The sequence below is a fragment of the Etheostoma cragini genome, chromosome 2, assembly GCF_013103735.1.
Source record: "Etheostoma cragini isolate CJK2018 chromosome 2, CSU_Ecrag_1.0, whole genome shotgun sequence".
NCBI classification, from domain to species: Eukaryota; Metazoa; Chordata; class Actinopteri; order Perciformes; family Percidae; genus Etheostoma; species Etheostoma cragini.
Genome location: NC_048408.1, coordinates 28,504,830 through 28,516,614, shown reverse-complemented (window position 1 = coordinate 28,516,614; position 11,785 = coordinate 28,504,830). Strand labels below are relative to the sequence as shown.

Genomic DNA, 11,785 nt, shown 5'->3' with positions numbered 1-11,785 from the left:
TAAAAGAGCGCACAACAAATTAAGTGTCGGCTGATTTGACCACGGAGATCCGAGTGTCGGCTGGCTTGACCGCAGTTCTTCTTCGTCTCCTCTCTCTTGTGTTTTTAAATCAATCTGCGTACAGCAGAGCGAGAGAAGAACACATTTCATCATCATTTCGGTCGAATGAGCAACAACTTTCACTCTCAATGACGGGCTGTACTGTCATGGCGGCGGGTAGGCATATTTAGGTAAGTTTCTATCGACCAGTGATAGCATAAGGATACACTATAGCTAATAAATGACCGTTAGTAGCTAGTTCACGGACCTACTGTAACTGTTGCTAACTTACACATTCATACAAAGCTAGCTAGGTTTCAGAAGCAACCACAGCTTTAGCTAATTTGGATAAACAACAACAACTGTAACATCATTATTTGTGTATTGTTTATGTGAAACTCTTGTGTTTTTATGCAACACTTGACTCTTATATAACTGGAAATAACGTTAAGCCTCCTTCTACTTCAAGAAGGAGGTTTCTTCTATTTTAAAAACGGGGGTTATACTCATACACTGTATATATAATAATGAATAGTAACGGTATATGGTTGTGCATTTCACATGGATGTCACACAGGTATCATAGGAGATTTTACAAAAAAAATAGCATCAGCCACTTTTCGATCTCTGCGTGACTGCGTTATTAAGCTAGTATACATTTATATTGATTTATCTTGTTATTATGCTTCTTTTGTAACATTTTATACTAATATTATGCCGCACCATATACACACTCGCACTCAAACCACACATCTGTTACTTTGCCTTTACATTTATGTCTCCATATTTGTAGTTCTATTTTAGTTTTATTAACCTGTATTTCTCTGTAATGCTGTCCTTGTGCTGCTGTAACAGCAAAATATCCACGCTGGGGATCAGTAAAGGCGAATCTATTGTATCTGTCGACCAAAAGGAGATAGAGGAATACTACAAAGTACATTATGGCCATACATTTTTTATTTATTGAATCAAAAATAATTACACAGCAATGTCACATTAATCAGAAAACAGCTTAGTTGATCGTTTTGAAGAGCTATAAATAGAAAACACTAACTAGAATAAACTAGTAAAACTGAGAATAGACAATGACCATTCTTAAATATGCACTGAGTGTACAATGGCAGTTAGGATTGCAACGCACGACTGATCTACCACTGGATTTCTTGAGTTCTGGTAATCTCTTCATTGTTACGGTATAGCACTGTTACTGTAATATTCTCTCCCTCTTCTTGCTTTCAGGCAGAAGAAAAGTCCGGACCCTGGACAGGATCCCAGTGAGACGGCGGGCACCATGAGGTGACGACTGTGACATCTTGTATTTTTGCTGACCGGGACACATGGCAAGGTAATAAACTCATAACAACATCTATGAGAGTGCCGTGTTGTTTGTGCTTCATGATGTGAACGGTCGCTTTTGTATCTTAACATTATAAGGCCGGATTTAACTGCACTGAACTCCACAGTGTTTATTGTAGGGCTCTAACAATCCACTTTAATATTTAATATGATTCACGATTTTAGGTTCACAAAACAATTGTTTTACTTTTTCTTTCAATGGAATGAGTTGTGGACAAATGACTCACAATTTTTCCTTTATTATATTAACCGTTCAAAACAACAGTGCACCTGAAATAGTATTTTATCTTAAATTAAAAACAAAAACAAAAAACAAATCTTGCATCCAAATAACTAAATAAATAGAAGAAATATCCCTTTAAATAAATAAACTAACATTTCCTCGTGATGTCTCAAGTCAAACAAGTGAAATCCAAGTAATCCATTTAAAAATGACATTGTGATTATTTTTATCTTTATGTCAACGGGTTGTAATCTTAACACATTTTTTCAGATTTTTACCCTATTTCTGACGCATCGTTTCATCCCCAGTTTATTGCAGTTTTCCGTCGTGTTCTTCCTCCCCAGGATCACCTTTTCTTGCCTGCCGGCCTCCTGGTACTGCAGCGTGTCCCTGCTGTCTCTGGGCTGTGCCCCCCGGCAGAGACTGCTGCTGCTGCTCCTCATCACCTGCGCCCTCCTCCTCATGGGAACCTACCAGAGGCAGATGTGGGGCCAACGGCAACGGCCCGGGTCCCGAGTGAACACGTGAGTAATTATAATAATAATAATACTAATAATAATAAAACATTTTATTGATGATATGGATGCCTGTTTACGATACTCAAGGACACCTTACATGAACAAATAGCAAAGGATAAAAACAGTTGCACAACAACAACCACATAGAATTACAATGCAATTAAAAAACAACACAAATACTTTAAAATTGCACTGAGTATACCTAAGAAGTTTGAAAATGTAGGTTTTATAGACCCCTCCCCCATGTGTGCTGTGTGTCTGGTATTTTGCTGCCGTAGCACTGACATACTTCCAATTTGGGATCAATAAAAATCTAAATCTCAACAGGATTTGAGTGCTGGGGAGAAAATCAGTGTGGACAGAGTAGACGTTGGAAATGAAAAATACTTGTGTGGAATAAATCCTGTTATTATGGGTAGTTACATTTGGGTTGATAAAAATAAAGAACATTGCTATAAAAAAAATGGGTCAATTTGACCCGAGGACAACAAGAGGGTTAAACGAGGAGATTAAAAGAAAATGTCACCTCCCAGTAACATGCCGTGAGTGCGTTTCTTGACCGACAGCAGAAGCCATGATGGGAAGAAGTGAAACAAAGGAGGTGCTGGAATCACACAAACAACATATTGCTTCAACAATATCACAAATAACAAGTTAATAATTCAAGAAATCGTCCTTGCTAATAAAATAAAAAACGATTATAGTTCGCGCGTGTTGTGCTAAGCTGTTTTGACTCTTCCCCTCTTCCGTGTGAACGTGGGAACATTTGTACCTCGGCCGGGGAATTCCTGGGAAACGGAGCCAGCTGATTGCCAGCTGTGTGAGAACTCTTATCTTATCTGGTCTCAAAGTGACTGTGTGAGACTGACTGCAGGTGTTTTCTCTAGTAACCAAGGACAGCTAGAGATGCTTAGTATGTATGAGACAAGGTCAAAGGCACTTTATAGATTGTGTCTTTATACATTTAGTTTAGACATGCACTGAAAGGACGAGAGTGCCCAAGACAAGCATCTCCTGTATGGTCAAGGGTTTCATCCACAGCACCTTATGGCGAATATTTTGTTCTGATGTAGCCTGTGGGAAGCAAACCTGTACACCTCACGATTCCAGACATGAAAATTAAAATATTCTTTTGCCTTTTTTTAGGTCTCCACTAGTGCAATATCCCAATCAAACGGGGTGGTGCAATATTTGTTAGGGGCAAAATAAGTATAAAACCATTCTCAAGGAAGTTTTTTGTGGATTCGGAGACGTCCCAGCCTACAAATCCTATCCTACAGATTTAAAAAAATGCATCTTTTTTTGCTACGGCTCCTCGCATAAATCAGCCTATAATCATTTATAATTTTTTTTTAATTGTAATATTTTTAAACGAAAATGAGAGGAATAATACAACAATCATCATTCCATCCAAGATCCTGAACCATATTGCAATATCCCAAAAAGGAGCAATTTGGAGCATTTACCACTTGATTTAACCCCCTTAGGGATTAGTCATTTGCACAAATGCAGCTCTCTCATAAACCAGAAAGAACCATAAAAAAACATAAAAACAAGCCAACAGTCTTTGACAGTAGTAGTGTGGAAATAGATGCTTAGGTAGGCATTTCAAACTTTGGTTTGAAAGGTTATTTATCTTAGAGTAGTAAATCTTACTACTATAATAAGACGTTTAAGTAAAAACAGGAAATCTCAAAATGCACCAAATCAACTGTCTTGATTTAAGTGATATTTTAAGAGATTAAAGAAAATTGTGTCAAATAAATTACTTGAATGTACATTAACAGTCAAAATAATCCCAATTAGATATTTTCCTTATATAGTACTTTTTTATAATTTTTTTAAAACACATTATATAAAGACAGGAGTATATTCTTCATATTTAAATGTTTCTGTGTTTGTTCTCCTCCAGGTACCTATCCAGCGCAGAGTCCATGGAGGTCACCGACGTCCTCAACCCGGCTCTGAATTATGGGATCGTGGTGGACTGTGGCAGCAGTGGTTCTCGGGTCTTTGTGTACTACTGGCCCCCCCACAACGGGAACCCTCACACCCTGCTAGACGTCAGACAGATGAGGGGCCACGATCGCAAGCCAGTCGTCAAGAAGATCAAACCTGGTGAGGAAGCGGATGTAGTCCGTCACAGCAGCTTTTTTAGTTTTTTGTCTTATGTCAGCATGCCTTTCTTCTTACCTTCGCGTTGTATACAACAATCAAGAGAGTTAGTGCTTTCTTGTCAAAGCATGATCGTAATTTTTACAATCTTGATGTAAAAACTCTTGCACACAAGTAGGGGTGCAACAATCCGATATTAAGATCAGACATCGAACCTGAAATTGACAAAATGGCTGGATCAGGCATCGGAAAAATGAACAGATCCATGTGCCGATCCAGTTTTTCCAATGTTTTGGTTACTATTTGATTTCTATTGTATGTGTGACCAACACACTATTTTGTTTCTACTGCTACTTTTTATTTATTTAACCCTCACGTTGTCCTCGGGTCAAATTGACCCGTTTTCCTACATCAATGTTCTCTGTAACTACCCTTTTCAATTCCCCAAAATAACATGATTGATTCCACACAACGCTCTTTGGCAAGTACAAATCTCTACTTTCATTCATTTTAGAAGTCTTATTCAATGTTATAGCATTTAAAAAATAAATGGAAGTGATTTTGAAATAGTATTGAGTAAAAGTTGACATATTCCAGTCTGTGATTATCCATCAACATCCATTTCTTTAATTTTAGCCAAAATAATTCCTAACTTCTGCTTTTCTAACTCAAACATTAGGTTTATTTTCCTATAAATGAGGTTTATTGAACATAAATTCCCCGCAAAAATGTAAAACTCAAAAAGTCAGTGTTGGTGTTGAAAACGTCAAACAGCATCCAAAAAGCGTCAAAGGTTTTGAAAGATTGGACAAAAATGTCAACATCAACAAAACACAACAACAAAAGTGTTCATTTTCAATTTTGATGGGAAGACAACACAAGGGTTAACTTTATTCAAGACGTTTGATTACATTCTATTTTTTTCGACTTGAATGCACAATTGTTTAAACAAATAAATTAATAAGAATTCAGTACATTACATCTGTTATTTTGTCTTGGTTAGGAAAGTGATGTTTAGTTAGGAAACTAATGTTTAATTAGGAAAGTGATGTTTAGTTAGGAAAGTCTGGTGCCTTTAGTTTTACATGGTGGGAGGAAGGTGGAAGGTATCCAGTTAATTATTAATTCAACATCGGTATCAGCTTGGCATCGGGTTTCAACAGATACACAAAGCCTAGGCGTCGGTATTGGCATCGGGACTGAAAACGTTGGATCAGTGCATCCCTACACACACAAGCAAACCGGTTCTAGGCAGATCAAGCTTGGCTGTCGGCTTTCTGAGGACTGAAATCTGAGTGTTCATGCGTGAATGGCCCACTCCCAAAACGAGCCCTGAGGACTAAAGACTAAAGACTCACAGACTTAACTGGTCTCCGGTGCTAAGTGAGTCAGTGTGTGAGGCCACATGGGCTCAGATACTGTAGGTATGTAGGGATTGGGACAGCACTTCAGGAGATCATGTTACCGTGGCGACATTTAATAAAAAAAGATGTTGCTGACACTTGCCGGTTTATGTATTTTCATTTTAAGTTTGTTGCTGTCCACACGGCCAAGGCCCAACTCCTGTTCAACAAGCTGGACATCCGTTCCGTTCTGTGGTCGTGTGTCGGGCTGTTGTTTACCTTTTTGTAAGTTCAGAATTTCCTGCAGTAAACGTCACAGCGCTTTGAACTGTGGGTAATTCCCTTTGGTGAAGTCTGCATCGATCTAGACTCACGGAAAGGGGGCTCGGTATGTGTGTACTCACACACTCATGCCCTTTGAAATTTGACATCAGGACAACCCTAAGCCCCTATGAATTTCACCAAAGCCCATGAGTCTGGACTGTGGGAGTGGGCCTCTGTTTCTACAGTCCTCCATGGGCTTCTGTAGTTCATTTGTGCATTGCAGACTCATTATCCCCAGGGCATTCTGGGAAAGAAAATTGAACCTTTTTTTAAATCAAGAATCGGCTAGCCAGAAGCAGCAACTCTATATTTTCATTTCAGTATTTTCATCCAGCCCAGAAGATTGGATTAGTGTTTCTGATGACGTTACCTTGGGAAGTAACTAGTCTTTCCAGCAGAAAGGACCTTCCAGTCCCTGTGGCTTTGTTTTATCTCGGTCACAGCAGACAGATAAGACACAGTGGGTTTGTTCCAGGAGCGTTTAGAAGGCTACGTGGCACGTTGAACCCTGGGACAGAATGTAACAGCCTCGTAACTGACCATGTGGCATGCACAGTTACAGTGAGGACATTTTTTTTAAGATGTCTCTCGCAGTGGACATAAACCTACGATGATAATTTCAAACCCCTCCATGATTTCTAAGTGGGAGAACTTGCAAAATAGCAGGGTGTTCAAATACTTATTTCCCTCACTGTGTTATCCCAATCAGCCAGATATTGCAATCAAGATAATTTGTTTTTTGAATTTGAAAAATCTAAATTTGTTTGTGATTATTTATTTATAAGTTTCTCATTTTATTTGAACTAGGAGTTAACGGATACATTTGGCCTGGCTGAGCTTATAGTGTTGGCCAATATTAATTTGAAAACAGATGTTTGTGGGCGCCCCGAAAGCTCAGTTGGTAGAGCTGTCGCCCATATATAGAGGTTGACTTCTCGAAGCAGCGGGCCCAGGTTTGACTCCGACCTGTCGCCCTTTGCTGACAATCCCCCCCCCCCCCCCCCCCCCCCCCCCTCTCTCTCTCTCTCTCTCCCCTTTCATGTCTTCAGCTGTCCTATCAAAATAAAGGCTGAAAATGCCCCAAAAGAATCCTCAATAAATAACAGATGTTTGTGAGTCAACAGACATGTCATTCACAAAAACATGTGTGGGGAATTGTTATAAGTAGGGCCACAACTAACATTTATTTTGGTATTGTCGACCAATCTGTTGAGTATTTTTCTCAATTATTTGATAATTCTTTTTTATCTATAAAATGTCAAACGGTGGAAAATGTCGATAAGTGTTTTCCCAAATCCAAGATGACGTCCCCAAAGGTCTTGTTTTGTCCTTCAGTTTATTGTCACAGAGGAGAGAAGAAACTAGAACATATTTCAAAAATATTCACATCTTATTCAGAGAAGTTATGCAATTTTTCCATAAAAAAATGACTCAAACTGATTTAATTATCAAAATAGTTTAATTTAATAGGTGACCATTATCAATAAATCTTTGCAGCTCTGATAATTAGCTGGCTTGTGAAGATAAATGTGCTTTTAGTTTAGTTTTGTACCTGCTCGTGCTAAAATGTGTCCCTCCCACCCCCCGTCTCTCTCAGGTATCTCCACCCTGGCGACCACGCCCACGCAGGCCAGCGACTACCTCCACCCTCTCCTCAGCTTCGCCGCGGCTCACGTCCCAAAGACCAAACACAAAGAGACGCCGCTCTACATCCTCTGTACTGCTGGCATGCGGCTGCTGCCCGAGAGGTACACACAATGGCATATACACAAAATGATTTTTCATATCATAGTACTTTATATACTGTATACTACAATGCCAGTTTTTATCATACACCTAGCAAAGATGTAATGCAGTCCAAAGCGTGATTTATGCTTTTGCGGGGATTTATTTAATCTATTTAAAAGAATAGCAAGGCCGGCATGTGTATGTGAGCGGGGAGTGTGTGGTAGAGCGAGTGAGAGAGCGCATGGTTCAAAAGGGTTGTACTTAGTGTCTTCATTCATTCAAAAGATGTGATTTGGGCGTAACATGCAATCAACCAATCAGTCTCATCTCCCATTCCATATCCATAATTTGAAAGGAGTTGGATGAAGACAAACATCTTGTTTTACCAGCCCCTTTCTCAAAAGAGGGAGAGAGTCAAGACCAAAAAAAGAAAGAAAAGAAATTTCTATTATATTAAAAACAACAAGAAAATAATTACATTTGTCTGGCAACCTCATGTTGTCTAATTTTATTTTCCTTACACATTTTCTTACACTGAAAAATATTGATTTTACCCGTGAAATCCTTTTTCAAGGAGCTTCACAGTTTGGCTCCACATACTGAAATAAACATTTGATTCAAAGTTCTTACCTGTGCATACCTGTGTTTAAAATCAAATCTCCTTCTATGATTGTCATTTGCTGAACGTTTGAGACGAGTATCTATGTCATATTTCTTGTTTTTACATTACATTTTACGTTGCATGTCGTTTAACTGACGCTTTTATCCAAAGCAACTTACAATTGCTAAAGGCTTGTGTCTCATCCACTGCTTGTTTCTCCGTATGTAGCCAGCAGGCGGACATCTTGGAGGACCTGGTAACTGATATTCCCCTGGAGTTTGACTTCCTGTTTTCCAGATCCCATGCCGAGGTCATCTCTGGGAAACAAGAAGGTGTGATGCTGGCTTACTATGATGCTATAACCTGCTGGTGCTGGTTTGAGTATACATTAACAGAATTAAGGGAACGTAGCACTCGCCACTGGCAGGAATTATCCCTAATTCTGTCATTTCTAACTGTGTTTCTGTGCCGCCTCATCGGGTTTGTGACGACGGGTTCCTGTTGCCTCTCAACCCTGAAGGAGTGTATGCATGGATTGGCATTAATTTCGTGTTGGGCCGATTTGATCACGCCGACGACGGTGAGTGTAAAGGCGTAAACAGGACGTATCTCAAACTGACCCTAATTACTCTTTTACAAGAAACAAAGAACATAACATCCGAGTTCTTTCCCGTTTCTCAGAGGACGCCACGGTGGAGGTGACGACGGGGTCTCAGAACCAGCAGCCAATCAGCAGGCGGCGCACAGTGGGCATCATGGATATGGGTGGAGCTTCGCTGCAGATCGCCTATGAGGTGCCCAGCGCCATCACCTTCAGTTCACCCCAACAAGTAAGGAAGTGACATGAGACATGTGTTCCTGAGGAAGGAACGGCGTGAACTCCCTGTTATTGATAATATACTTTTCATTTTCATTCTCGATTCATCTGATGATTATTTTCTTAATTAATCATTTAATGTATGGGTCATCTCAATATCCCAAAGTTGTTATTGCGCGACAAACCGCTCAAACCCCCAAAGTATTCAGTTTACAGTCATGTAAGCATCAAAGTCTCACATCGGAGTGCCTTTAAATAGGGCTGCTCCATTACAGGAAAAAATCATAATCACAATTATTTTAGTCAATATTGAAATCATGATTATTTAACACGGTTACTCATTGATTTTTGGAAAGATGTTGCATTTATTGAACTTAAAAGAACAGTAAAACAGCTTTTTTTCTTTTTTATCAACAGCAAAAACATCTTGAACTATAAAACATGCCCTAATACTTTTCCAGTTGATTACATTGTTTTTGTGATCGTTAGGAGCCGAAATCACAATTAAAGTTCAATTTCTTGCACTGCCCTATCTTGGAATCTTAATACATTCATCAGTTTTTGCTTAAAAGATTACTTAAATGATATATCGGTCATCAAAATAGTTGCAAATGAATGGACTAATTGTAACATTGACATGGTATTATCCTTGTTTGGGCTGAGCCCTTGTCTTGGTGTAATCCTTGGTGTAATCTCTCTCTTTCAGGAGGAGGCCGGTAAAAGTGTTCTCGCCGAGTTCAATCTGGGCTGCGATGTTGAGCACACGCAACATGTTTACAGAGTGTACGTCACCACGTTCCTCGGCTTCGGGGGAAACATGGCCAGGCAGCGCTACGAGGACCGTCTGGTCAACGACACGCTGGCCAAGAACAGGTAACTGCTGTATGTGTGGTTCTCTGGGCCACTAAGCATCTACTTACAGCTGCTTTCATCTCCTCTAATGCCAGCTGTAGTATGAGTAATAGTCAAATTCAAAACCTCATTTTATATCTCAGAACCTGTCCTGGCTTTATTGAAACATGTTTAGATTTTTATATCAACAAAACTGAATCTTTCAACTGTGTTTTCTCTGTTAAAACCACACCCTCTTTTTGCTTTGTGGCAAAAAGCACAATGCATATTTTCTGTAAGAATCCACCAGGTGGTACATGATGTGAAATATACAAGCAGGACAGGACTGTCAGTTTATGGTAACTATACAAAAACCTCTAAATGAATATAGGATATAACTCTTTTAAATATGCTGTTACTAATGAAGTCTATAGAAGTTATTTCTGTTGCCATCTCTTTTGATGGTTACTATCTAAAATGAGGCCACAGATTGAACCTTAATTTTCTTCCTTACTAGTGTTTTTTCTTTCTTTTCTTTATGTTCCTGTTTGTCCAGGTTTCTAACCACTCAGACGGGACTGAGTGAGGACAAACCGTACCTGGACCCCTGTCTGCCGGTCAGCCTGTCAGAGACGGTTTCCAGGGACAACCACACGCTGTACCTGCGGGGTCAGGGGGACTGGACTCAGTGTCAAGAGGCCGTGCGACCCTTCCTGGGACTCCACAACGGCACCATGTCACCAGGGGGCGTCTACCAGGTACCAACCGCCATGTCAATACCAAGATTTTATCACAGCCTACTGGACAGCCTGGATTGGATTTTTCACTGAGCACAAATGGCATAAATTAACTTTAATTACATGTTTTTATTTTTTTTCAGGCTCCCATCAACTTCAGCAATAGTGAGTTCTACGGCTTCTCCGAGTTTTTTTACTGTACGGAGGACGTGCTGAGGCTCGGAGGACAGTATGACAGTCAGAAGTACGCCCGGGCTGCCATGGTAACCAGACACACACCACCGAGTCTTCAGTCTGAGTTTACGACTAACTCGGCTGAAAAATAGGATTTTCCTCTTATGTTGTTGTTGTTTGTAGAAGTTTACCAGCTGTGTTTGTTTGGGGTTCTCTGCAGGACTACTGCGCCACCAAGTGGCCGATACTGAAACAACGCCTGGACAACAAGCTTTTCTCTCAGCAAGCCGACCTCAGCAGACTCAAGTAGGTTCACCGCTCTTGTCCAACTGTCTTCATCCTGATCCAGAGCCTCAGTCTGCATTCATGCTGAATGAATGTTTGACTACAGCACATCTTCCTTTGTGTTTCCTGTTTGACTTCCTGTTCTTTTCTCTCTTTGTTCTGCCACGGTGGTGCCATTTTGTACTCAAATGGATTAGTTGATTCACTCGTCAGATCTGTAAAACTGAGTTTCTCCACAAAGAATCATGTAAAAGCACCGCTTTAAAGCTTGTGTTTACCAGAGATGTCCTTATAAGTTTCTTAAATATTAATGATTCAGCATGGAAAAAAGCATAAACCATGATCAGTTGACTAAAGACATCTTAGTCCAAAATGACCATTAACTAATCACGTGCTACCCTGGGTATCCTGCTCTGCCTTTGAGAAAATTAAAGCTCAGATGGGCTAATCTGGAATTTTACCTCTTATGAGGTCATAAGGAGCAAGGTTACCTCCCTTTTCTCTGCTTTGGCCGCCCAAAGAATTGGGCCCACCCATGAGAGAGAGATCATGGCTTTCAAATGAGCAAAGTGGCAGTTGGTCAAAGCCACACCTCCAGCCTCCACCTTACAGTACAAACAGTATTAGGGGACCACTAAGGTCTATATAAAAGAGACTTCAGATGCAGTATTAGGGGACCACTAAGGTCTATATAA

The 11,785-nt window shown here is 40.1% G+C and overlaps 1 protein-coding gene across 1 annotated transcript in view; it reads left to right on the top strand.

Annotated features, from left to right (window-relative positions):
* The first annotated feature begins 81 nt into the window (after positions 1-81).
* LOC117961946 (ectonucleoside triphosphate diphosphohydrolase 7-like) overlaps positions 82-11,785 on the top strand; it is a 15,457-nt gene continuing 3,753 nt past the window's right edge. Inside the window, exons 1-12 of the mRNA XM_034900994.1 lie at positions 82-230; positions 1,278-1,383; positions 1,962-2,141; positions 4,048-4,253; positions 7,515-7,665; positions 8,475-8,578; positions 8,767-8,826; positions 8,928-9,076; positions 9,770-9,936; positions 10,451-10,652; positions 10,775-10,894; positions 11,026-11,111. Of these exons, the coding sequence (XP_034756885.1) occupies positions 1,376-1,383; positions 1,962-2,141; positions 4,048-4,253; positions 7,515-7,665; positions 8,475-8,578; positions 8,767-8,826; positions 8,928-9,076; positions 9,770-9,936; positions 10,451-10,652; positions 10,775-10,894; positions 11,026-11,111 (1,433 nt within the window). The 5' untranslated portion in view covers positions 82-230; positions 1,278-1,375. The remainder of the gene's footprint in view (positions 231-1,277; positions 1,384-1,961; positions 2,142-4,047; positions 4,254-7,514; positions 7,666-8,474; positions 8,579-8,766; positions 8,827-8,927; positions 9,077-9,769; positions 9,937-10,450; positions 10,653-10,774; positions 10,895-11,025; positions 11,112-11,785) is intronic.